At 39.3% G+C, this 27,500-nt stretch overlaps 1 protein-coding gene across 3 annotated transcripts in view; it reads left to right on the plus strand.

Annotated features, from left to right (window-relative positions):
• Window positions 1-27,500, plus strand: part of POU2F3 (POU class 2 homeobox 3) — a 479,623-nt gene that overhangs the window by 386,061 nt on the left and 66,062 nt on the right. For all 3 annotated transcript variants that reach the window (XM_044081151.1, XM_044081152.1, XM_044081154.1), the window contains 2 exons: window positions 2,317-2,458; window positions 3,511-3,647. In XM_044081151.1, the coding sequence (XP_043937086.1) occupies window positions 2,317-2,458; window positions 3,511-3,647 (279 nt within the window). The remainder of the gene's footprint in view (window positions 1-2,316; window positions 2,459-3,510; window positions 3,648-27,500) is intronic.

Genomic DNA, 27,500 nt, shown 5'->3' on the forward strand with positions numbered 1-27,500 from the left:
CTTAATTAGGTATGTGTTGGCTTTTCATTGAATTGCAATTAGTTGAACAAAATTAATTGGAGTGCATTTCATTAGAAACAGTATCAGGGTATAGTTAATCACTAATGGTGTGGTTTAACATCTTAAAAGGCATTAAAAGGCAGTTTCATCATCACTTATACCTTGCCAATGTCCACCGCCATGTGCACATAGAAGCTCTTGCAGCTTCCTTTAACCTTTCTGAATAGTTCAGGTTTTCCAGCCTTATGATCCTTCTTTTAAGGAACTGGGATTTGTAATTTAAAAAAAAGTCTCACAAAACTGCAAATCAGAATATTGTAACTGAAACATGTAAAATACACAGAAGTGTACTTGTAGTAATTTATATGCAGAACTCTGCAGAAAATCTATAAAATGGAGCTTTTGTGGAAAGAAGCAGTACCTCTATGAATACCCCACACTCCAATTTCTAAACTACCCCTGAGGTTGTACATACTTGGAAAAGAAAGAAAAACAAGAAAAAAAATCACATCATCCAACCTTAGAGTTAGTGTCCAGAAGTAACTGCAACAAGGCAGGAAGTAAAACATCCACCTAACCTTGTGTCTATCAAAAAGTAACTGCAGAAAAACAACAGACAAAACAAAGTTTTGTCAGTACAAGGATTTGCTTAAAAGTACACAACACTTCAAATAGCGGCATACAATTTTGTGACAGATTGTACCATTTCCAATGAGTTGTTATGACTTTTCAGGTCGGTTCATCCTCCTCCTTGGACTGACTACATATGTCCTTTACAATTATATGGTCTACACGGTATTATTTTCTTGGATATAAAATGTGTGTGTGTGTGTGTGTGTGTGGAGATATATATATATATATATATATATCTGTCTAATATTGTACCTAGATCTTTGATTATGGTGTATTTTATGACTTTCCCATTGATTTTTGTTACCTGATGTCCTTTTTGACAAGTTTTATAATGATTCATCGTCTTACCTTAAGGCACTTCTATTCCTTCTACTTATATGGCTTGTGAGACAGTCTGTGCCCCTGCCATGTCGTGTATCCAAAGAACATGAACGATGCCTACTCTGCTCTAACGTATTCCAAATAGCCAGTGTTGATAACAAAGGGATGTCTTACAATGTTCTGTCCTTATAATGGTTGAGGATTTCCAACTGCCATTCAACATCTGCTCAGTCACAAGTTTAAATGAAGTTTTTTCCAGTGACTTGTCTATAGTTTAACGCAATGCCACAGTTGAAGTACAATGAGTTGTATTCTGAATGTGTTTTTTAGAAATATATAATGCATTGTCTATGCCTTTCAGGCTGGTCTCTTAAAATATTTAGTCCCTTAGAACAGCACCGTGTAGTCAATCCTGCTCTGTCACGCTTCTCATTACTGACTCTCTTCTCGGAGACATTGTGATAATTCATGCCCTTTGTTGCTTCTCTGTTTATAATCTCTCTCTCTTTTTAAAGTTACTACAGCATACCTTGGTACTGTTACGTGATGACTGCTTGAACATTAGCCTCTAGAGTGGTGGCAGTGCATTCCTTCCGAATCTGGTGAAAAAAAAAAAAGTTAACTATCATAATGTACTACTTGGTTTAATAATAGTCTCAATTGAATAGTTACTTTACCCCAGACAGTGCAAAACACTATTGTTATGCACACTTTTTAGGAAAACTGTAAACTTTGGTCCAATTTTTAATTGAAATTGCTTATCATTTGATTGCATGTAGCCAGTGATCTAGAGACAGCAATCTTCATAGACTAAAATCATTATATCTAGTCTGTTGCATTTACGAGATTTTTCGGTTACAGTTGGTCATTGCGCTGGTTGATGAGAGGCTTAAGTGGAAGAATTTAATATTGTGAGCTGTCTGTTTACTTTTCAGGAATTTTTCCCCATTTCTTCACTGTTGGTGTGACCACGGATTTGGTATAGCTAATTTTGAGGGTGTAGGGAGGCTTGTCCCACTACAAAAAAAATCTTTTGTAGGTTTTCGGCTCACTATTTTTGTTTAATTTTTGATAAATGATGAGCAGAAAAAAAGATTGGCGGCAGCTTGTACATAAGCCCTGAAGCTGACACTGTAACCTCTAGCTGTGGCATCAGCAGTAAATACAGCCAGAAACAGCGGCTACAGTTGCAACCTTTGAATACATCTATGCATTGGAATTTATTATGAGTTCAGAATGGTAATGTTCTAACAGTGAGAATCATAAATATTGTTTGTTTAGAAGTCGCTGCTTTAAATATGTAGTCTCTAAGGGACACTACTGACATGGATTCTTTTTTTTTTTTCTTTTCTTTTTGAACAGGGTGATGTTGGCTTAGCAATGGGTAAACTCTATGGGAATGACTTCAGTCAGACAACTATTTCCCGGTTTGAGGCACTGAATCTTAGTTTTAAGAACATGTGTAAACTGAAACCATTATTGGAAAAATGGCTGAATGATGCAGGTGAGAGTGTTGCATCTGTTGTGCATAATTTAGTTATTGCTTTTTTATTAGGACACACTTTAAAATGCTTTGCCATTCAAAACCCCTTTAATACAAACTGCATTGTAAAGATACAGCAGTCTGAGTATCCCCTTTTAATAATATCAAAGAATAACCCGAAAGTAATGGGCTAGTTACCCAGCAGTGTCAACCTTGGTTGTAGATGATTGTTACTGTTGAAGCGACATGCCAACCTCATGTGCAAAAAATGGCAAAAGGGGTTGTGGATGGATGGATTATAATAGCACAGAAGCACAGTGAAACGGAAAGGAAAGAATCTGCAGCCAGAAGCAATGCATGATTAAGTATTGCTCAAAGGAAAAGAGGGCAGGTTGGCATTATGGTTAACGTATTTACTTCACAAGCACAAGTTAGTGTTATATTATCACCCTGTGAAGTGTTTCTAGGCTTAAAAGTGCTCCCAGAGGTTGTTAGCCAAGGAATCACCTATGAACTTAAAAAATAAAGGAATAAAATACCAGTGGACCCCCTCCCCCAATAGCAGAACTGAAAAAGCAGTGTACTTAAGAGAAAAAGAAGAACTAATTCAGGAATGTTATAGGGTAACAGAGAACCTTTAAGGTATCGGAGCTGGAGTCATGTTAAAGTATTAAAGGTACATGAGAGTAATGGTTTTGGAGATGGGAGAAATGGAAGAGAATAATGATCGCATTCATAAAGTGGGAGCCATTGTAAGAAGCTAATGGTTTAGCGGCTGACTGCAAGATGGAGCTCAAAGCAAAACCTGAGTGCTGGGATGGAAGATGGTACACTGAGGAAACTAAGGTGTGGAGAGTCTGTTCTTATGCTGAGGAATGGACAACATAGGACAATCTTAAGGTAGATCAGAGAAGTAGGTATGTAATGCAACAAGATGCCATAAAGAGTCAAATACTAAACGTTGGCACATTTTGTAGTTAAATGCCTAACTTTATATATTGAACTAAATTATCCAAAGGATAATCTGTTTTCTTTTCCTAACAATAATACTGTATTTTGTTACTTTTTCCTAGAATCTTCGCCTTCTGACTCTCCTGTAGTTAATCCTACCCCCTTCCCACCTCTGAGTGATATGTTTGGAAGGAAAAGGAAGAAGCGTACCAGTATTGAAACAAACATACGCCTGACACTGGAGAAACGATTTCAAGATGTAAGCAGAATTTCCATCCTTTTTGTTAACTTTAAGCTTTTCTTTTACTTATAATTCTAAAGACTTGTGCATTGGTATACCATTACTGAACAGAACACCTAAAAGTCTAACACTTCCATCTTTTGTATCCAACTTCCTGTTCCAGTTGGATGTAAATTATCAGCAAGATCTCGTAACAATGTCATGAGTTGCTGTGGCTGTGCATACCCAGCAGTACGTTCAGTCATGCACTGATAAGAGTCTGGCATAATTTTAGAATTATTATATTTTTGTGTGGATGTACATCTTGGAGTTGTACAGAATTACTTGGCTGCTAACTAATGCAGCATTCATGCTATTTGCCCTTGGCTTGAGCAACAGAGCATGTCTGTATCCCCTAATTTTCTTCAGGTGCAAGATGCACAGCATGCAACATTTGCTTATCCTAGGTAAAATTTGTTTAGCATTACTGCCTCTCTACTTAAACGTAGATGTCCTTACATTCATTGCTGCAGTATTCTTAACAAATGGAATTTGCTACCATGGAAGCCCAAATGTCCAGCTAGTCTATCAAAGACTACTAGTTGCTTTTAAAAGGTATGCAGAACTTCACCCAAATGCCTCCTTGCATAGCATAGGGCATAAAGGTGACGTTCAAGCCTACCATAATCAGAAATTTTTTGATGCCAGTCTAAACGCATCTTTTTTACCATTGGCGTGTTTATCTGTGTCCATTTTCTGCCAGTTGAATGCATTTTCATTCTCCAGTGTCTACCTACGCCGGTTTGCTGACTACTATTGCAGTTGCAGATAAATGCCCCATTGGGGGATTTTATTCTTACTTTTTGTGCTCCTTGGGGTGAATGTCATCCAAGAAAGGTAAATGCCAGTGTGGAAGACAGATTCCCCGTAAGGATCACCACAATAAGTGTCTTTTTTTTGTCTAGGAGCTTCTCATGACCATGCATCTTGTTTTATTTGCCAGGCATTCATTCCGAAAACCCTTTGCAGTGACTTTCTTCCCTTGTATCTTGAGAACCAGCCTCTTAAGCTTCTAGTTAAAGATACAGTGGAAGGAATCTCCTGCTCTGAGGGTCAGCCATTGGGGAAGAAGTTGAAAAAAGGTACGACCAGAATCTTCTGCTGTCCAGCCACTGCCAGGTGTTTCTCCCAAGGTCATTACAAACTTGAATACTTGCCCAGCTGTTTTGTTGAATTTCTCTGCAGTGACCATGTCAGAGTCCAGTGAGGATCCATCTGGCAGCACGTCCAGATAGGCTTTGCAGGTGTCCATCTCGGACATTCAGGAAACTATTGCTGATTTTTTCAAGGGGCCTAGAGGAGTTCCTCAGTTTTTGGTTAGGGAAGAAGTTCCTACCATGCTTCTCAACTGCTGTCCTGGATCTGAGCCTTCTCAGTTTTTTTGAGGGGACTTTCCTTTAAAAAAGAAACAAAAAATTAAGCCTGTTTCTTCTGTTCCTAGGGTTCCACAAAGTGAGTGGCAGGCCTGGACTCAGGAGTATTTAAAGCCTCCTCAAGGAGTTTCAGTTCCTGCTCCTCCTTGATCCTCTACTCCCTTTAAAAGGCCTGGAGAACAGTGTTCTTCTGTGGATGATTTGGATTCAGATATTGAATTCCTCACTTATTCTACTCAACTTCCTTCTCCTTTAGACTACGGGTCAGAGGAGGAGGAGGAATCTGTCAGTCCAGATGTTCCTTTTGAAGAAATTTCCTTTGGGGGGACACCCTTTCTAGGATGATGGATTTTTTTTTAAGTGGGATTGTGCTCGGGTCTCTGATATTCCTAATAAGTACTATGAGTTGCTGCAGTTGGAATCCCCTAAACCTGTGGCAATTCCTCCTGTTTTGACTGCTTTGCTGGATGCTTTTTTCCAATGCCTCTCATGTGCCTGATTCTCTGCCCCTGCTCCTAAGAAGCCTGACAGGTTTTATAGGGTGCCAGAGGATTGTTCTTTCCTATATAAATGTCCTACTGCTGACCCCTCTGTTGTCTATAGCCTCTGATAAGCAGTCTCAGTTGTTTCCTTCTCCCAACTTATTGCTTCCTGGCAAAGGACAGCAGAACTATGGAAAGGTTGGATAAGAAGGTTTACACTTCTGCTACCCTAGCTTTTAGAGTTGTTCATTATCGGACCCATATGTCTTGGTATGTGTTGGCTGCTCTTTCTCAGATCTGTCGACTTATTTCTTATTTTCCAGACTTGGAGGGTAAAACTTCTGTTCTTTCCTTGCTAGGGACTTTTTCTCAAGTCATTCATCATTTTATTAAATGTAGTTATGATACAGCAGATGCCTCTTCTAGGGCTGCTGTTTTTGGTTCTGTGTTGAGATATTCTTAACTTAGGCTTCAACCTCTACCTGATGATATTAAAGCTAAGTTGATGGATGCTCCTCTGGATTCTAAACTTTTGTTTGTGGAAGCTGCTCCTGGTTTAAGTCCCTTCAGGATAAGGGTAAGGTCTTACAGGAGCTTAAAAACATGTTTGCTTCTCCTGTGTTATCAGAGAAACTACCCCGCTAAGCCTGCCTTTCCTCGTAGGCAATCCCGCCTGTCTATTAAAGGTATGAAGAGTGGCAAATCAGCTCCTCCTGCTAAGGCTACTCAGTTTTCAGGGACTCCAAAGCTTTCCTTTCTGGACAAACCAGGTGCTGTAGGACTCTCCTTCTCTTCCCAGCCACTTTTCTCTTAGTCTTTCTCTTCCTGTTTGGCTTCAAATCACTCAGGATTTTTGGGTTCCATCAATTATTCGTCAGGGGTACTTCATGGTGTGGAAATCCCATCCTCCTTTTATTCTCTTTCTTCAGCCTCCTCGGGAACAACTTCCCTTCTTCCAAGAGGTTCTTCAAATTCTCTTGACTCTGGGTACTATTCAAGAGGGGAGCCTGTGTCCCAAAGGGGGAAATGGTTCTACTCCAGACTGTTTCTAGTGCCCAGAAAAGAGGGCACTTGGAGACCTATTCTAGACCTTTCTCATCTAAACACCTTTCTAAAAGTGTCTTCCTTTTGGATATTGTCCCTTCAGATTCTGTTTTCTCTCTTGCTCCCTCAGGCTTGTATGGTGTGTCTGGATCTCAAGGATGCTTACCCCCACAATCCAATCCATCCTCCTTATTGAAAGTTTTTGCATTTCTCTGTTGCTTCCTGGCATTTTCAGTTCTCTGCTTTGCCCTTTGGCCTTTCTACTGCCCCATGGGTTTTCACCAAATACCTTGCTCCTGTGGTTGCTTTTTGGAGTCTTTGAGGGATCCAAATATTTCTTTAGTTAGACAACCTGTTGATTCAGGCATCTTCTCCAGAGACTCTTTTTGCAAAATCTTCATTTTTGCAGTTTCCCTTCTTTAGAGCCTGGGGTTCATTATAAATTTCAAGAAGTCTTCCCTGACTCCTTCTCAGGATCATGTTTTGCTGTGTTCCAAGATTTAAACAGTGACAGTTCTTGCATCCCTGCCCCCTCCAAAGGCCTTGACTCTCATTTCTTTCTTTCAAACTTTTCTAACTCTGGCTTCCATTACCAACAGGGAGTTTCTGAGAGCTCTGGGTTTCATGCCATCTACCATTCCAATGCTCTCTCTGGCCAAACTTCGCATGAGAAAGTTTCATTGGTTTCTGGAGTCAGTGTGGCTTCAACATGCACATCTTCTCTAGACTTTGTAGTTCCTCTTCTTCCTTGTCTCAGACAGGAACTTCACTGGTGGATTCAGCAGTTGTCTCTGAATCCAGGGATCTCTTTTCATCCCCCTCTTCCCTCTCAGGAATTGTTCAGACACTTCACACATGGGATGGGGGGCAACATTTGGCTCCCTAAAATTACAAGGTGTGTGGTCACCTTGTCAGCTAAAGGAGCACATCAATGTCAGAGATGAGAGCTCTTCTGCTGGCTCTTCAGGCCTTCCCTACTCTCCTCTCCAGTGCCTCTCAGGATGTTCACAGACAATACCACAGTGATGTGGTATATCAGCAAACAGGAAGGAACGAGATCTTATCTTCTTTGCTGGTTGGCACTTCTGTTCTGGTATGGGAGCTTGCTGACAAGTATCAAATGACTCTTCAGGCAGTTTATATCCCTTCCCATCAGAACATTGTGGCAGACGCTCTGAGCAGGTCCTTAACTCGGTCCCATGAATGGATGCTTCACAGGGATGTGTTTCTGGGGTTCACTTCAGAATGTTGAGTTACTGAAAACTCCAACTTCATATGGTCGAGACCATATGACCGAGTTTTCAGAAACTTTAATTTGTGAAGTGAAAAAAAAAAAAAAAAGTCAAACACAATGTTTCTCCAGGGGGCAAGCCCCCCCCCCCCTGCACCCTCCACATCCCCTACTTAAATATACCAACTCTGAGATTGCGCTACAGTGGGGAAAAGGGAAATCTCCCATTCCGCACTGTATACAGAAGTGCAGAATGGGGTATTTCCCTTTTCCTTGCTGTAGTATGATCACGGAGATTGTATATTTAAGTAGAGAGGGTGCAGGGGAACTTGCCCCCTGCAAAATAAGTATTTTCAACTAAATTAAGGCATTTTTTTATCAAAACTTCACAATTTCGAGTTTCTGAAAACTCTATCATATGGTCTCGACCATATGAAGTTTAAGTTTTCAGTAACTCGACATTCTGAAGTGAAACTGTTTCTGGACATTATCTACCAGTGGGGTACTCCTCAAGTGGATCTTTTTGTCTCCCCTCTTAACAGACGGCTTCCTCTGTTTTGTGCCAGAGTCCCAGGTCCTCTAGTATGAAAGGTGGATGCCCTCCCATTTTCTTGGAAGGGGATGTTTCTTTATGCATTACCTCCCTTTTCTCTCATTCTAAAAGTCATGTTCAAAATTCAACAGGATGCTCCCAAAATCATATTGGTGACTCCTTTATGGCAACAACAGCACTGGTTCCCTCTACTTCTGTATCTAGCCAGGGGCAAACCTCACAAGTTAGCTCACAGGGTGGATCTAATCACACAAGACAAAGGATCTCTCATCCATCCCCACCTGTCTACACTTCAACTGACACTGTGGGTGATAGGGTTTTGATTCCTCACAGACGCCTTTCTTCTGGGGGACATGCTACAAGTCCTGCAGCAGGCCAGGAAATCTTCTACTAAGAAATGCTACTTATCCAAATAGAAAAGGTTTTCTATTTGTTTTTTTTTTTTTTTTTCATGTAACCTGGACCCACTTACTGTGGATGTTCCTTTGGTTCTCTCATTTGTGCGAGTTCAATGCTGGGTTGGCCTATTCTTTTAAGGCCCACTTATCGGCCATCTCTGCTTGTCTGCCTTTTTCTCCTACTTTAGCTTCTAGATTTGAGGTTAAACATTTTTTTAAAGGCATCCTCAATATTAGACCTCCCAGAAAGCCTGTTCCTCATCCCTGAGATTTTAATTTTGTTTTGGAGAAGTTGACTCCAGATCTGCTCCTTCACTTTCCTTGCTACATTGTTCCTGGAAGACTGTTCTTTTTGTTAGCTCTTACTTCTGCTAGTTAGGTGTCAGAGTTGCAGGCCCTTATGGCTTGTCCTCCTGTTTTGGTCTTTTATGAGGACAGGGTGTCCTTGCGCACTAACCCTTCTTTTATGCCTAAGGTGGATAATGAACTATCACTGAATCAGTCTATTAATCTGCCTTCTTTTCTCCCCTGTCCACAATCTAACGGTGAGAGGGTGCTGCATACTTTGGATGTGCATAAGCAACTCAGGGTTTATTTGGGTAAGACTAAGGCTATTAGAAAATCTCATCAGTTATTTGTTTCTTTTCATCTTAAATCTTTGAGACTTGCTGTATCCAAGCAAACTATTTCTTCTTGGATTTCTAAGGCTATTTCCTTTTGTTACAATTTTTCATGGCAAGAGCCTTCCTTCTGCTCATTCTACTAGAGTTGTTGCTTCTTCGGGTGCTTTTTTCAAGGACTTGGATACTAATTCTATTCTTGAGGCAGCTACGTGGACTTCTGTGCATACCTTTACCAAGCACTACAAGTTGGATGGTATCTCTGGAGCTAGGGCTGGTTATCTAGTGACGTTCTTCATGGGTTTTTAGATACTAATCTGCACCTTCCCCCTCCCAAGTTTTCTTTTGCGCATTGGTACTTTCCCATCTGTTAAGAATACTGCAGCAGTGAATGCAAGGACATTGTACAGTTCTGTAAAATCTGACCATAATGTCAGATGTCCTTGCCTTCATTGATGCAGTATTCTCTCCCTCCCTCCCACTCACCTAGGTTTTTGCCTTCCTGGATATACAGGTTATCTCTTGAGTTTCTTGGACTGTGGTCCTACTAGGGCATTCATTTCTGATTATGGTGGGCATGAACGCCACCTTTATGCCCTACCCCTACACAAGGAGTGTTTGGTTGACATTCACAAAGCTTAAAAAGGAACAAGTAGTCTTTGGTAGACTGGTTGGGCATTCAGGCTTCCACGGCAGGGAATCCCATCTGCTAAGAATACTGCAGCAGTGAAGCTAGGGACCTCTATTGTTATGGTAAGATTTTACACAACTGTGCTTTCACTCATCATTCCTGTGTCACCTTGACAATTGCAACAGTACATTTAAACTACAGTTACAAATCCATTTCCATAAAATCATTTCAGCATTCACCAAACTCATTGGCAGCATTCCTGCAGCTAAACAATGATTGTATTCACAGCATTCCTGTAGCTATACAATGCTTTTTTTTTTCTTCACAGTATGATCATTTTGTATTTGTGCAACTTCTTCCTGGTGTGAACAAACATCACATGATCCATTTACTACATTGTGATACTATAGCAGCTATACTACTCTACGATACCATGCACAGTATTAATACTGTTACTCCAGAGCAGAGGTCACAGAATACTCCTCAGCTCTACTGTTTTACCCGTAGATCAGATATGCAGTATTATTACTATCATTACTGGAGATGAGCTACAGAACATTCCTGAGCCATTTTGATCTGCCCAGATATAGGCTGCATGGTATTAATACTGCTATTCCTCGACACTGGTAAGAGAACATTATTCAGCAATATTGCTCTAACCAGAAATAGGGTACATATTATTAGTACTGTTACTCCTGAGTTCAGGTCTCAGAACAATCCACAACCACACTGCCTACCCAGTATTAATATTGTTACTCCTTGGTATATGCTACATTATATATGCCATGCAAAAATTGTTGTTGCCTATAACCACAAAATATTTAACTTTATTCTGTCTTAGTAAACACCATAGAGGTAGCTCGCCCTGTTCAATCAAGACCGTATTTACCCAGTCCTCCTCCCTGCTGTAACAAATGAAGTGTTTATATTTATCATTCTAGATCATGTGTTAGCATTTTTACACATGCCAAGTGTGGGGCACAAGCTGGATCTGCACAAGATTTTTTGTCTGTTATATATTTTTTTCTGTTTAGATCTTCTGTTTTGACCTTTTTACAAGTTTGCTGTCCATTGTTTTTATCCATGTCTACTTAACCCACTGGTGACCTGAAATTGGAAACACATGGGGAGGTGGCAATCTGTTGCCACACAGCATGATATGCATTTCCATAAATGCCTTTAAAGGACAAACATACAAACTCCAATAAAGTTATACTTATTCTAGAGATTCTACTAAAAACTCTACCAGTGCTGGTCTTTCGTTTGCCTATACTCTGATGCAACAAATTCTAGAAGATTTAGGATTTTTGCCTGGAAATGTTTGTATAGATATTTTTATACCCCAACTAGACTTCAGATAATTTTTCTTCAGGTAGATGATAAATGTTGGAGGTGCAATGGGGAAGAAAGAGGTAATTGGGAACATATTTTCTGGGAGTGCAGTGAGTTGGCGGACTTTTAAGTTTTCTCTGCAGGCTGCACTGTCAGAGATGCTGGGTGGGTGGATTGCTGTGATGAGGGGGATGATTTTTATGAGCTATGATACAGAATCTGATTTGTCAAGACATGGTAAGGCCTTGCTGTCTTTAATTATGGTGGTTGCCAAAAAAGCAATTACTAGAAAATGGAAATAAAATCTAAACCAAGTATATTAGAAGTAGTGACTATATAGTAACAGAGATAAAACAACTAGAACTGAGATCTTTAGAAAAAGGTAGGAGCAAACTACATGGGAAAAATGGGAGTTGTGGGAACAATGCATACAGGAAAGGAATGAGGTTTAAAGGCAGGCAGGACTTAAAAGAGCTATGTAATGTTTGACTGAAAACAATTGGTTAGATTATAAGTGATGTATAATGTTTGCACCTGCAAGTGTGTCAGTATGGTTTGTGATGTAAAATGCTTGCAACTAGGATTGTGTTGTGGTTTGTTTTCTTTTACATAAATGTATTATTGTTTGTCATAAGTGATGGTTTAATAAAGATGTTCCTTGTTTAAAAAAAGGGGCAGGAACTGAATAATTTATTAATTTTGCTTGGGTTATATAATGTATAGACTTAATATAGTTTGATTTACTTTTGTATAAATGTAAATATGCCTATGTCACAACTGATAATTCAATAAAGGTGTTTAAAAATTATCCTAGAGTTATAGTTTTCTCCCTATAAAACACCTATGTGTAGGTTAGTGTCCACAGATCCCTGCATTACCTTTCAGAATTTTTTCTGCCTCAGACTTTTGAGTCGAATTATATTTTTCCCTATTCAGATTTCCCATTGTTTCTCAGATGTTCTTCATCTCACATTGCTGCAGTCCTTACACTTGGGTAGTCCGCTGCCCTCGGTCGGCCCGAATATCAAAGTATAAGGCTGACGTCGGTCAAGGCGCATTTGACTGACATCAGGATGTCAGGGTACAAATGCGCATGACCGACGTCATATCCTCAGTCTTTTTTGCCGCATGGTCCGATGCAGAAGCAGCATTGCAAGTGCCGGTTGGCGTTCTGAGATTTTTCGATTTCAAAGTTTCAGACCGAGTTCAAAGTTGGCTAAGTACCCGTTAGAATATTTTAGTTTTTTCTTGCCTCAGTAATTTACCAGATGTCAGAAAAAGTCAATAATTGCATTTCTTGTGGGAAACAAATACCGCATAGAGATTATCATACTTTGTGTATTCCTTGCTTAGGGCCTGAGCACGGCGTTGTTGGCTGTCGCTCTTGTGCTAGATTTAATAAACGCACTATAAAGAGAAGGTTGGATTGTGCAAGGTTAGTCTTTGGGAAGCGGTGTAATTATAAAATGCCGTCGGATGCTCCGGCGCCCGCTTCTTCGAAGAAGCGCAAGGACAAGGCAGTTAAGCCTAGGCTAGAAGAACCGTCTGTACCGGACGCCGGTTCTTTAGAGGTGTCGGTGGAGCCGGTGGCTCCACCGGAGGTTTCTTTGTGTTCCCAGGGTGAGACCTTATTATTGCAAGATGTGGCCTCTCAGGAGGCAAGTCAGGCTGAGGGGGCTTCTCAAGTTACTATACTCCCCTCCCTTCCTAGGGTGGCTAGGCCCTCTCCTTCTGTTTCAAAGGCTTCTCCCAGGGGCAGGCCAGGTTTGGCTTCAGTTGGTGTTACCCCTAGCTCTTCAGGTACTGTGCCCAAGAAGCATATGCTTAAAATGGCAGAAGATTTAATTACTTTAATTAGGGGTTCTATGCCCCCTCCTGATAAGAGACCTAGGATGGAGCCTGAGCTGGGGGTTTTGAGCAGGCTTCAGATGTTTCAGAGTCTTGACTGAAGACTTGCAGGAGTATTCTCCTTATTCTGATTCTGATGTGGATGATTCTACTCCTTCTGCTTCTCCTCCTGAGGATTTTTCTTTTCAGAAACTCTTCATTCCATGAGGGAGCATTTTAAGTGGGAAGGTCAGGACTTCTCTGATTCCAGGAAAAGGCTTAGGGAATTTTTGTTTTACCCCAGCATAGGCCTTTGGCTATACCTCCTGTTTTGGATGTAGTAGAAGATGTTTTTACAGAGGCTTCTCTTAATCCTGATTCTTTGCCTCCTGCTCCTGTTAAACCGGATAGGTATTACAGGGTGCCTGAAGCTCATAAGTATCTTTAAGAGTCCTAGGGCTGACCCAGAAACTGTTAGTCAGGGGCCTAAAGGTGTTAAGGCTTCTGTTGTTAAGAATCCGGTTCCTGCAGACAAAGAGGCTAGGGCCTTGGATAGATGGGGAAAGAAAGTTTATACTTCTTCCACTCTTGCTATGAGGGCTTTGAATTGCCAGTTTCACATGTTGAAATACCAAAACTATCTCCTTTCACAATTGAAGTCTAAGGTTGATGCTCTGGCAGTAGGTATTGATTGTAAAGAGTTGCAAGATTTAGTGCATGTTTCTGAACAGGTGGGTAAGCATTCTTTGCAATGTGGTTTTGATGCTGTACAGGCCTCGTCTAGGGTGGCTGCCACTGGGTCAGTTCTTTGCAGGCATGCCTGGCTACGGGATCAGAATTTGTCTGATCATGTTAAAACGAGGATTTTAGATGCTCCTTTACAATCTGACGTGTTGTTTGGTCCTCCTGTTGAGACAGTTTTAAAGAAAATGGAGGACAAGGCTAAGTCTATGCAGACTGTTAAAGATTTCTTGCAGGTCCAGCCTCCAAAGTTTAGTAGAAATTGGCCTGCTAAGGGGTGGACGTATCCTTCTTATGATTCCCAGTCTATGGGTAGATCTAGACGTGGTAGGGGTAGAGCTCAGGGCTCTTTCAGGCCTAGAACAGGGAGTTCTCCTGCACAGTCTTCGGGTGAGGGCAGGGGTCAGTCCTTTCGTAAACAGACCCAATGGCCTACCTTTTCAGCTGCCAGAGCCTTCTCGTCTGGCAGCACCTTTGGGAGGAAGGTTGGCACTTTTCAAAGAGACACTTACAAAATGATGGAATGAGTGAAAAACAAGACTGCAACCCAAAATATTCACTCGTGGAGCCCAAATGAGGGTATGAGTACAGTAATACAAAAGTAGTAGTAGGATAGTTCTCCTTAGATGTTGAGAAATGTTCAATGATCACCACAGGAATCACAGAAACCACAGAAATAATTCCAAAAGTTTAATAACGCTTTCCTCCAAGTACGTTTTCGAGTATCTTCATCAGATAACACACAACATGAGTAAAAGGATATCCTGTTTTTATACATATTTCATTAATTGCTTAATAGAATAATAATTTAATTGATTAATTTAAATAAAACCTTTTTAAAAAACATTTTTTTAAAAAAACTTTGACAGATGTAAAATGTTGAAAATTTCATACTCCTGTCTTAAATGGTATAAAAACTATTGATATAGAAAAAATATATTTTTAAAATCTATGTTGGAACTCATATTGAATATAAAACATTAAATAATGTAAAAAAATTGAAAAGGATGTATAAAAGATCAGAAAATGATACCATAGCACCATCTAGTGGACAAATGAAAAATCACAACTTTGCTGCTCTTAATTTTAGAACTGGGACGATTGAAACCATATCATTAAGTCCTGGTTCCCTAGTGGCGTCCAGCACTATTTGCCAGTACAATTCCCTATATTCCAGTTTAGTCTCCCACATGCCACCCCTGATTTCTTTGGGTATAATCTCCAGAACAAAAAAATGAAAAATAGGATTTTTGCATACATTGGAATGCCTAAATAAAGCATTATTTATATTTCCTTTTTTCATTTCGTAATAGTGCTCATAAATTCTGGACCTTAATTTCCTTTCTGTTTTCCCTATGTAAAAGGATGAACAGGAGTGGCATGTGGCAATATAAACTACACCCTGAGTGTTACAATTGGCATATCCAGAACTGGTAATAGTTTTGTTTCTATCTGGAATTGTAATGGTGGACCCTGTTTTTATATATTGACATTGAGAACAGCTACCACACTTGTATGTACCTTTTCTATTTGAAGTGGTTCCCCCTGTAAATTTGCCACCAAACTCATTTGTGTCTCTCCTATATATAAATTGTAATGGCTGCTTCTTAACCATTTCTAAGTCAGTAATTTCCTTGAATCTATCCCATTCCCTTTGAATAACTTTTTTAAGATTTGATGAATCTCCAGTGTAATCCATTATGTAAGCTTTGGAGAAATTCTTATCATTGTTGGTCCCTGTATCTGTGGGACCTGACTGGGTATGCTTAACAGTACTATCTTCCTCAATATTGGTAGTCCCTACATCAGTGATACCTGTTTGAGTAGGAGCAATAATGTTGAGTAGTTCATCCTGTCCTAAAATGGGGGCAAATTTCGTCTTTCTACCCTGCAAAACAACTTGGTAAATCTCGTCACACAAGAGGGGTGGATAACCTCTCTGAATGAACATCTCCAAAATATATTTGCCATCTTCTAAAAATTCAGTGTCTTCCGAGGTCATCCTGCTGGACCTGATCAATTGACCCTTTAAAATATTTCTTTTTTGTCCAAAGGGGTGACCACTTGAGAAGTGGAGATAGGAATTTGAGAAGGTGGATTTCCTATGAATTCTTGAGGAAAAATGATCATCATCTTTCCTTAACAAGACGTCTAAATAAATACATTCTTCATGACTGATACTGTAGGTGAAATCCAAGAAGGTGGTGGTGTTTTTTATATAATCCAAAAACTCAAAAAATCTTTCAATGGTATCAGTCCAAAAAATAACTATGTCATCCAGAAACCGTTTGTAGAGAACCCAACAGTTTTTGAATTCACTTTCATTGATAAATTGAGTCTCCCACCATGTAAGAACTATGTTGGCATATGTCGGCGAACATTTTGCCCCCATAGCTACCCCCTTTTCCTGCTTGTAAAATTCTCCTTGAAAGAACATAAAATTGTTCTTGAGAACTGTTTCCATCAAAACCAGACAAGTCCTGAAATCATCATCAGAAAGACAACCATTTTGTGCCATACTATCTTCCAACCACAATAATCCTGTATGATGGGGGATAGATCCAAAAAGGTCTACAATATCCAGAGTTATAAAAATGATGTCCTTTGAAAATAGATTAGATTTGACCTGTCTTAAAAAGTCCCAGGAATCTCTAAGAACTGTTTGTCCTTGGTTAGATAATTCTTTCAATTTCACATCCACAAATTTGGCTAATGGTGTTGTGATGGAGCCTTCTGATGAAACAATAAGCCTCAAAGGGGGGTCATTATGATCTTTATGTACCTTTGGGATTCCAAATACTGAAGGAACCCTTGGATTTGATGTATGTAAATAGTTGTAAATATCCAGGGTGATGGTACCTTCCAAAAGTAAGTCATTCAGCAATACATTGATTTTTGATTTGGAAATATTTATTTCATTGATGGAGGCTTTTGAATAATTGTAGGTGTTCTCAAGGCTGTTTTTCATTTTAGCTTCATATTGTATAGCATCCATTAAGACTGCCCCACCCCCTTTGTCTGGTTGCATTATTCTAATCGTTTTGTTCCCCTTGAAAAATTCCAAAAGTTCAAGTTCTTTTTTGGAAAGATTGGAAGAAACATAGTGTGAATTGACTGTATTCCTTATTTCTTTTTCTAAAAGACGTTCTAAATTCCTTAATTGGGGATGGAGGGGTGGATTGAAGACGCTCTTTTTCTTTAAATGGGTATCTGTGTTCACTTTGTGGGAAGGATCAAGGTGGTGGTGGTGATCACCAAAAATAAGGCCCAAATTCTGTTTTCTTAAAAATAATTTTAAATCCACTATTGCCCTAGAAACATTTGTCTTTCTCAAAGGAATAAATTTGAAACCTCTTATAAATAAATCAAAAAATTCCCTGGTAATGTCCAAACGACTATAATTGAAAATCTTGTATTGTTGGAATTCATATATTTTCCCATTTTGTACAATAATATTGGGGTTGGAATGATTAGAATGTTCAGACATATTTATCTCCTGTAATGATTCTTGAGTGGGTAATGGTTGTAGTATACTGGGGTCCGATTCCGTAACCTGTCTGACCTGCGGGGAGGGGGTACAAAATCTAAAGGGATTTCTTCCTGATTGTCATCTGTACTATTCTCATGATAATTCAAGTCAGTGTTAGTATCCACTTCATTGTGGTTCACACCAGATTCATTTCTATAAGAATTGAAGGGCCTAGGTTTGGGATATGCATTTCCTAACCTGTATGCCTTGAGATCTCTCTCCATTTTGGAGGCCTTCCTTTTCATATTTTTTATACACTCATTTTCTATACTGGAAAAAATGTTGTTGTACAATGACCTTTCAGTTTGAACATTGTAAAGTAAATCACCAGTAATATGGGAATTGACATGGTTAATTTTGCTCAAAAGATGTTCCCTAACTCTATCGTTCTCCACAATGATAGCTTTAGCTATTTCAATTCCACAATTGTCAAATATGTGTATTAATTCTTTGTGAAAGTCAGAGTTTTCTTCAACCCTATTCGGGTACTTGCACACACGTAAGCCCTTGGGAACAATGTTTTTGTTAATGCATTCCTGCAAGTATGTCGAATCACAGCCTAATCTCTCATATTTATCAATGTAAAAATATAACATGTCAAGTTTCTCTCTAAGTATTGGTATGCATAGGTACATCGTTTGAATCAGTGTTAGATGAATACAGTTGATATTTTCTATCTAGAAACCCTTTTAAATCAAAGTTCGTATCAACATTTGAAAAGTCACCTTGTTTGCGTAATGAACGCAATGCACGAATATCTCTTTGTTCCTTGCCAGAAGAATGTTGTCCGTTAGTACTGCCAAGCGGTTCAGAAACCTCTGACCGTAAGAGCAAGGGAAATTCGTCAAAATCGTCAATGTTAGGTGTCCCGGACCTAACCGTTCCTTCCACATTCAAAACATGAGCAGCACCAGGAAGTAGTTGTGAACCGTGTGCACATTGGCGAACTTCGGTAGCGGTTTGCTTTGAATTCCCCGAAGCATTAAAGCGGTTGTTAGCAAAGGACACTATCGAAGTACAAACTGGAGTCAAAAGCTCGATGAGCTGCGATAGTTGACCAATAACTTTCCGTAACTCTCCTTTCTCAGAAAGGGAAGATTCGATGCTGTTCTCTGCCCCTGGAGCCTCCGCCATCAAAACGTTACTGAAACACTTATACATATACTGGCAAATAGTGCTGGACGCCACTAGGGAACCAGGACTTAATGATATGGTTTCAATCGTCCCAGTTCTAAAATTAAGAGCAGCAAAGTTGTGATTTTTCATTTGTCCACTAGATGGTGCTATGGTATCATTTTCTGATCTTTTATACATCCTTTTCAATTTTTTTACATTATTTAATGTTTTATATTCAATATGAGTTCCAACATAGATTTTAAAAATATATTTTTTCTATATCAATAGTTTTTATACCATTTAAGACAGGAGTATGAAATTTTCAACATTTTACATCTGTCAAAGTTTTTTTAATAAAATGTTTTTTAAAAAGGTTTTATTTAAATTAATCAATTAAATTATTATTCTATTAAGCAATTAATGAAATATGTATAAAAACAGGATATCCTTTTACTCATGTTGTGTGTTATCTGATGAAGATACTCGAAAACGTACTTGGAGGAAAGCGTTATTAAACTTTTGGAATTATTTCTGTGGTTTCTGTGATTCCTGTGGTGATCATTGAACATTTCTCAACATCTAAGGAGAACTATCCTACTACTACTTTTGTATTGCTGTACTCATACCCTCATTTGGGCTCCACGAGTGAATATTTTGGGTTGCAGTCTTGTTTTTCACTCATTCCATCATTTTGTAAGTGTTTCAGTAACGTTTTGATGGCGGAGGCTCCAGGGGCAGAGAACAGCATCGAATCTTCCCTTTCTGAGAAAGGAGAGTTACGGAAAGTTATTGGTCAACTATCGCAGCTCATCGAGCTTTTGACTCCAGTTTGTACTTCGATAGTGTCCTTTGCTAACAACCGCTTTAATGCTTTGGGGAATTCAAAGCAAACCGCTACCGAAGTTCGCCAATGTGCACACGGTTCACAACTACTTCCTGGTGCTGCTCATGTTTTGAATGTGGAAGGAACGGTTAGGTCCGGGACACCTAACATTGACGATTTTGACAATTTCCTTGCTCTTACGGTCAGAGGTTTCTGAACCGCTTGGCAGTACTAACGGACAACATTCTTCTGGCAAGGAACAAAGAGATATTCGTGCATTGCGTTCATTACGCAAACAAGGTGACTTTTCAAATGTTGATACGAACTTTGATTTAAAAGGGTTTCTAGATAGAAAATATCAACTGTATTCATCTAACACTGATTCAAACGATGTACCTATGCATACCAATACTTATAGAGAGAAACTTGACATGTTATATTTTTACATTGATAAATATGAGAGATTAGGCTGTGATTCGACATACTTGCAGGAATGCATTAACAAAAACATTGTTCCCAAGGGCTTACGTGTGTGCAAGTACCCGAATAGGGTTGAAGAAAACTCTGACTTTCACAAAGAATTAATACACATATTTGACAATTGTGGAATTGAAATAGCTAAAGCTATCATTGTGGAGAACGATAGAGTTAGGGAACATCTTTTGAGCAAAATTAACCATGTCAATTCCCATATTACTGGTGATTTACTTTACAATGTTCAAACTGAAAGGTCATTGTACAACAACATTTTTTCCAGTATAGAAAATGAGTGTATAAAAAATATGAAAAGGAAGGCCTCCAAAATGGAGAGAGATCTCAAGGCATACAGGTTAGGAAATGCATATCCCAAACCTAGGCCCTTCAATTCTTATAGAAATGAATCTGGTGTGAACCACAATGAGGTGGATACTAACACTGACTTGAATTATCATGAGAATAGTACAGATGACAATCAGGAAGAAATCCCTTTAGATTTTGTACCCCCTCCCCGCAGGTCAGACAGGTTCGAATCGGACCCCAGTATACTACAACCATTACCCACTCAAGAATCATTACAGGAGATAAATATGTCTGAACATTCTAATCATTCCAACTCCAATATTATTGTACAAAATGGGAAAATATATGAATTCCAGCAATACAAGATTTTCAATTATAGTCGTTTGGACATTACCAGGGAATTTTTTGATTTATTTATAAGAGGTTTCAAATTTATTCCTTTGAGAAAGACAAATGTTTCTAGGGCAATAGTGGATTTAAAATTATTTTTAAGAAAACAGAATTTGGGCCTTATTTTTGGTGATCACCACCACCACCACCTTGATCCTTCCCACAAAGTGAACACCGATACCCATTTAAAGAAAAAGAGCGTCTTCAATCCACCCCTCCATCCCCAATTAAGGAATTTAGAACGTCTTTTAGAAAAAGAAATAAGGAATACAGTCAATTCACACTATGTTTCTTCCAATCTTTCCAAAAAAGAACTTGAACTTTTGGAATTTTTCAAGGGGAACAAAACAATTAGAATAATGCAACCAGACAAAGGGGGTGGGGCAGTCTTAATGGATGCTATACAATATGAAGCTAAAATGAAAAACAGCCTTGAGAACACCTACAATTATTCAAAAGCCTCCATCAATGAAATAAATATTTCCAAATCAAAAATCAATGTATTGTGAATGACTTACTTTTGGAAGGTACCATCACCCTGGATATTTACAACTATTTACATACATCAAATCCAAGGGTTCCTTCAGTATTTGGAATCCCAAAGGTACATAAAGATCATAATGACCCCCCTTTGAGGCTTATTGTTTCATCAGAAGGCTCCATCACAACACCATTAGCCAAATTTGTGGATGTGAAATTGAAAGAATTATCTAACCAAGGACAAACAGTTCTTAGAGATTCCTGGGACTTTTTAAGACAGGTCAAATCTAATCTATTTTCAAAGGACATCATTTTTATAACTCTGGATATTGTAGACCTTTTTGGATCTATCCCCCATCATACAGGATTATTGTGGTTGGAAGATAGTATGGCACAAAATGGTTGTCTTTCTGATGATGATTTCAGGACTTGTCTGGTTTTGATGGAAACAGTTCTCAAGAACAATTTTATGTTCTTTCAAGGAGAATTTTACAAGCAGGAAAAGGGGGTAGCTATGGGGGCAAAATGTTCGCCGACATATGCCAACATAGTTCTTACATGGTGGGAGACTCAATTTATCAATGAAAGTGAATTCAAAAACTGTTGGGTTCTCTACAAACGGTTTCTGGATGACATAGTTATTTTTTGGACTGATACCATTGAAAGATTTTTTGAGTTTTTGGATTATATAAAAAACACCACCACCTTCTTGGATTTCACCTACAGTATCAGTCATGAAGAATGTATTTATTTAGACGTCTTGTTAAGGAAAGATGATGATCATTTTTCCTCAAGAATTCATAGGAAATCCACCTTCTCAAATTCCTATCTCCACTTCTCAAGTGGTCACCCCTTTGGACAAAAAAGAAATATTTTAAAGGGTCAATTGATCAGGTCCAGCAGGATGACCTCGGAAGACACTGAATTTTTAGAAGATGGCAAATATATTTTGGAGATGTTCATTCAGAGAGGTTATCCACCCCTCTTGTGTGACGAGATTTACCAAGTTGTTTTGCAGGGTAGAAAGACGAAATTTGCCCCCATTTTAGGACAGGATGAGCTACTCAACATTATTGCTCCTACTCAAACAGGTATCACTGATGTAGGGACTACCAATATTGAGGAAGATAGTACTGTTAAGCATACCCAGTCAGGTCCCACAGATACAGGGACCAACAATGATAAGAATTTCTCCAAAGCTTACATAATGGATTACACTGGAGATTCATCAAATCTTAAAAAAGTTATTCAAAGGGAATGGGATAGATTCAAGGAAATTACTGACTTAGAAATGGTTAAGAAGCAGCCATTACAATTTATATATAGGAGAGACACAAATTTAAAAAATTTGTTTGAGTTTGGTGGCAAATTTACAGGGGGAACCACTTCAAATAGAAAAGGTACATACAAGTGTGGTAGCTGTTCTCAATGTCAATATATAAAAACAGGGTCCACCATTACAATTCCAGATAGAAACAAAACTATTACCAGTTCTGGATATGCCAATTGTAACACTCAGGGTGTAGTTTATATTGCCACATGCCACTCCTGTTCATCCTTTTACATAGGGAAAACAGAAAGGAAATTAAGGTCCAGAATTTATGAGCACTATTACGAAATGAAAAAAGGAAATATAAATAATGCTTTATTTAGGCATTCCAATGTATGCAAAAATCCTATTTTTCATTTTTTTGTTCTGGAGATTATACCCAAAGAAATCAGGGGTGGCATGTGGGAGACTAAACTGGAATATAGGGAATTGTACTGGCAAATAGTGCTGGACGCCACTAGGGAACCAGGACTTAATGATATGGTTTCAATCGTCCCAGTTCTAAAATTAAGAGCAGCAAAGTTGTGATTTTTCATTTGTCCACTAGATGGTGCTATGGTATCATTTTCTGATCTTTTATACATCCTTTTCAATTTTTTTACATTATTTAATGTTTTATATTCAATATGAGTTCCAACATAGATTTTAAAAATATATTTTTTCTATATCAATAGTTTTTATACCATTTAAGACAGGAGTATGAAATTTTCAACATTTTACATCTGTCAAAGTTTTTTTAAAAAAATGTTTTTTAAAAAGGTTTTATTTAAATTAATCAATTAAATTATTATTCTATTAAGCAATTAATGAAATATGTATAAAAACAGGATATCCTTTTACTCATGTTGTGTGTTATCTGATGAAGATACTCGAAAACGTACTTGGAGGAAAGCGTTATTAAACTTTTGGAATTATTTCTGTGGTTTCTGTGATTCCTGTGGTGATCATTGAACATTTCTCAACATCTAAGGAGAACTATCCTACTACTACTTTTGTATTGCTGTACTCATACCCTCATTTGGGCTCCACGAGTGAACTTTTCAAAGAGAATTGGAGTTTAATTACCCAAGACAGATGGGTATTGGATATCATACACCACGGCTACAGGTTTTATTTCCATACCTTGCCTCCTTTCAAAGGCATGCCAGACGTTCCTCCTCAACAAAGAATAGAGGCGCACAAGCAAGTTTCTCTGTTGCTCCAAATAGGGGCCATACAGCCGGTCCCTATGCCAGAAGTGGGTCTAGGTTTTTATTCTCGCCTGTTCCTAGTACCAAAGAAGGGGAACACGTGGAGACCAATTTTGGATTTATCTATCCTCAACACTTATCTGGACATTCCCAAGTTCAAAATGTTGACGTTGCAGCAGCTTTTACCTCTGTTGGGCAAAGATCATTGGATGGTAACTTTGGATCTCAAGGAGGCTTACCTTCATGTTCCTATCAGACTAAGTTGCAGGAAGTATCTGCGTTTTCGAGCTGGGACTTCTCACTATCAGTTCTCTGCATTGCCCTTTGGCTTATCTACTGCGCCCAGAGTATTCACGAAAGTTCTGGCTCCAGTGATAGCTTTCTTCAGGCTAAAAGGAATACAAATCTATCCTTATTTGGACGACTGCCTGATTCTGGCTCAAGGAAGGGAAGAGCTTCTTCATCATTTGGAATATGTGATAGCAGTGCTAAGATGCCTAGGGTATTCTGTGAACGAAATAAAGTCCAGTCTAGTACCCTCTCAGGACATGTGCTTTCTGGGTGTGAGACTGAATACAGCATCCCAGATGGCCTTTTTAACCCCGGACAAACAAAAGAGTCTCCCTTTACTTCCATCAACTATCTCATCAGTCCGTGCTGACTGCAAGGACAGTTCTTCAAGCATTAGGGTTCATGGCATCTTGTATTCTGGTGCTTCCCAATGCCAAACTGCATATGAGGAAGCTACAATGGTAGCTCAAAAATGTATGGACACAGCACTGCCAGGATCTGGACACTGTCATTCAAAAGGAATTTTTGTGGTGGGCTCAGGAATGTCACCTAAACAAGGGACTCTCTGTGACCCGGCCAGAGGCGAGTCAGATTTTAACGACAGATGCCTCAGACAAAGCTTGGGGAGCTCATCTAAATGGAAAGTGGATACAAAACAAGTGGCCTGTCAGACTACAACATCTACATATCAACATGAAGGAGATGTTAGCAGTCCAGTTTGCATTAATAGCTTTCAAGGAATTACTTCTTCCAGGGCAGGTGTTGATTCTAACAGACAACACAACTGTCATGTGGTACATCAACAAGCAAGGGGAACATTCTTATCCTCTATGCAGGCAAGCAATGATTTTGTGGGAGACTGCTCTCAGTTTACAGCTCAATCTTCAGGCAAGGTTTCTGCCAGGAGCACAGAACTCCTTAGCAGATGTGTTGAGCAGACGAATTATGGATCCCCACGAGTGGAAATTGGATCCTCATGTATTTCAGAAATTGACAGTGTCATGGGGAACTCCAGACATAGATCTGTTCGCTTCTCCACTGAACCATAAGCTGCCAAAGTTTTGCACAAAAAGGTTTCATCCCACAGCTTGGAGAGTGGATGCTCTTTCTTTCAACTGGAGCAATCTTCATGTGTATGCCTTTCCTCCTCTGCCTCTCCTCCCAAAGGTACTTCTAAAGGTCAGACAGGACAAGCCAAGGATGATTTTAATAGCTCCAGATTGGCCTCGACAGCACTGGTACCCATTATTGAGAAGCCTGGTACGGAAGCCTCCATGGCCTTTGCCTTCGATTCCACACCTGTTGTCACAGGAGGACAGCCATTTGCTGAATGTCAAACTTCACTCTCTTCATCTAACAGCCTGGCATATTCTGTTTTGAACCATAGAGGGTCTCAACTTCCGCAACAAGTTTTGAATGTGATTTTGGAAGCTAGAAGGCCTAGTACAAGGAAAGTGTACGCAGATAAATGGAAGAGATTTTTATTTTGGAGTGCAGCAAAAGATTTTGATGTTTCTGAGCCTAATTTGAGTGTGGCTCTTCAATATCTTACTGAGTTATTGGACAAAGGTTTGTCTTTCTCTTCTATTAAGGTTCATGCTGCAGCAATTTCGGCTCACTATGATTGTGACCCACCATTGTTTTCTCATCCTTTGTTCAAGCAATTTCTTAGAGGGGCAAAGAATATAAGACCCCACGAAGAGCTCCTACTCCTGCTTGGGATCTCAATTTTGTGTTGGAGAAACTCACTCTACAACCTTTTGAGCCTGCAGCTACTTCGGAGTTGAAATTTTTATCATGGAAGACTGCTTTTTTGTTGGCAATTACCTCTGCAAGAAGGGTTTCTGAATTGCAAGCCCTTATGGCGGTTGAGCCTTTCTTGATTTTCCATAAGGATAGGGTATCATTACGTACTAATCCTTCCTTTATGCCTAAGGTGGTTTCTAGTGTGGCTTTAAACCAAACTATTCATTTGCCTACTTTTTATGCAAATCCCCAAAATAAAGGGGAAAAGATTTTGCACACTTTAGATGTACACAGGCAGTTGCGTTATTATTTGGACAGAACTAAAGGGTTCAGGCAGTCTCAGCAGTTTTGTTTCTTTTGCTTTGAGTTCTCGGGGCAAGCCTGTGTCAAAACAAACGATTTCTAAGTGGATTGGGTTTTGCATTGCTTTCTGTTATTCCCATCATGGCAAGGAAGTTCCAGCTGGGATTAGGCCTCATTCCACTAGGGCTACTGCCACTTCAACAGCTATTTTGAGGGGAGTGGCAACCAAGGATATTTTGGAGGCAGCTACTTGGAGTTCAGTGCATACTTTCTCTAGGCATTATCACCTGCCACTTTACTCTAAATCCAGGGCTGTTTTTGCCACTGCTGTTTTGCAGGGCATTTTGGCAGCTCCTGCTTCCTTGTAGTTAGCCATCCTCCCTTACCTCTGCTTTGGGATTCTACCCAAGTGTAAGGACTGCAGCAATGTGAGATGAAGAACATAGTACAGTTTTGTACCTACCATAAATGTAGATGTTCGAAGATCCACATTGCTGCAGTCCAACCCTCCCTCCTTCCCTCTGCAGTTAGAGGTGGTTGTGTGGGTTGGGTTGTACATATTGTGTATATTGTATATATTGTACATATAGTTAGTGCAAGGGTGGTTGGTTGGTTGTTTGCTGTCTTTTGGTTTTGACCTTTATTTTTAGGGTCTTCTGACATCTGGGGCAAGAAAAGACTGAGGATATGACGTCGGTCATGCGCATTTGTACCCTGACGTCCTGATGTCAGTCAAATGCGCCTTGACCGACGTCAGCCTTATACTTTGATATTCGGGCCGACCGAGGGCAGCGGACTACCCAAGTGTAAGGACTGCAGCAATGTGGATCTTCGAACATCTACATTTATGGTAGGTACAAAACTGTACTTTATTTGTCTAAATCTGAGGACATAGAAGATACCATAACATGTATATAGTTTTTACTGTTAGGTCACTACTCGTGGTTTTAGATCCTTAGCATTTGTGTTTTGCTGAGGTAAGTGAAGTGCAGTAAATCATATTTATTGCTGAAATAAAATTAAGCTTTGTTTGTGGAGGTGGTCTTATAAAAAGCAGGGAACTGTTATACTGAATCACAACATAAGATGAAGAGTTCTATTATTTTAGTCAAATAAATGTTATCTGTATAATCATAAAAAAATGAAGAATATGGAATATTAGAAGTTTGTTGAAAAGCCTTCTGGTGCTTTGAAGTGTTAATGGTCAGTGTCACAGTAAAATGAGAGAGAGCTGCTAAACCTGACATCTAGTTAAGATGCAGTGATAACTTGTACGCTTTCTTATAGAGTTGTACCCTCCGATACCTAAAGCACATCTGAAATAAAGCTAATTTGCCTGGAACAAGATTTAAATGTTCATGAAATGCTTTTTAGTTGCTTAACACTGATAGCACACAGTGAATGCACTTTTAAGGATAGTAGAAACATTCTGGTACAGTTGTTGAAAAGCCATGTATGTGATAAAACACATTTGCTGACTGATGTCAGTACACTCAGGACAACGTCCACACCCAAAGTTGTAGCACCCCATAGATGGTTTTCATATGGCTGGAAGAGCAAGTAGCAAAGCCCATTGCTTGCCAGAGCTGGTGCTACTCCCATTAAAATACATATTTTAGAAG

The sequence above is a fragment of the Protopterus annectens genome, chromosome 8.part0 (assembly GCF_019279795.1).
Source record: "Protopterus annectens isolate FY-2018-M chromosome 8.part0, PAN1.0, whole genome shotgun sequence".
Taxonomy (NCBI): Eukaryota; Metazoa; Chordata; order Ceratodontiformes; family Protopteridae; genus Protopterus; species Protopterus annectens.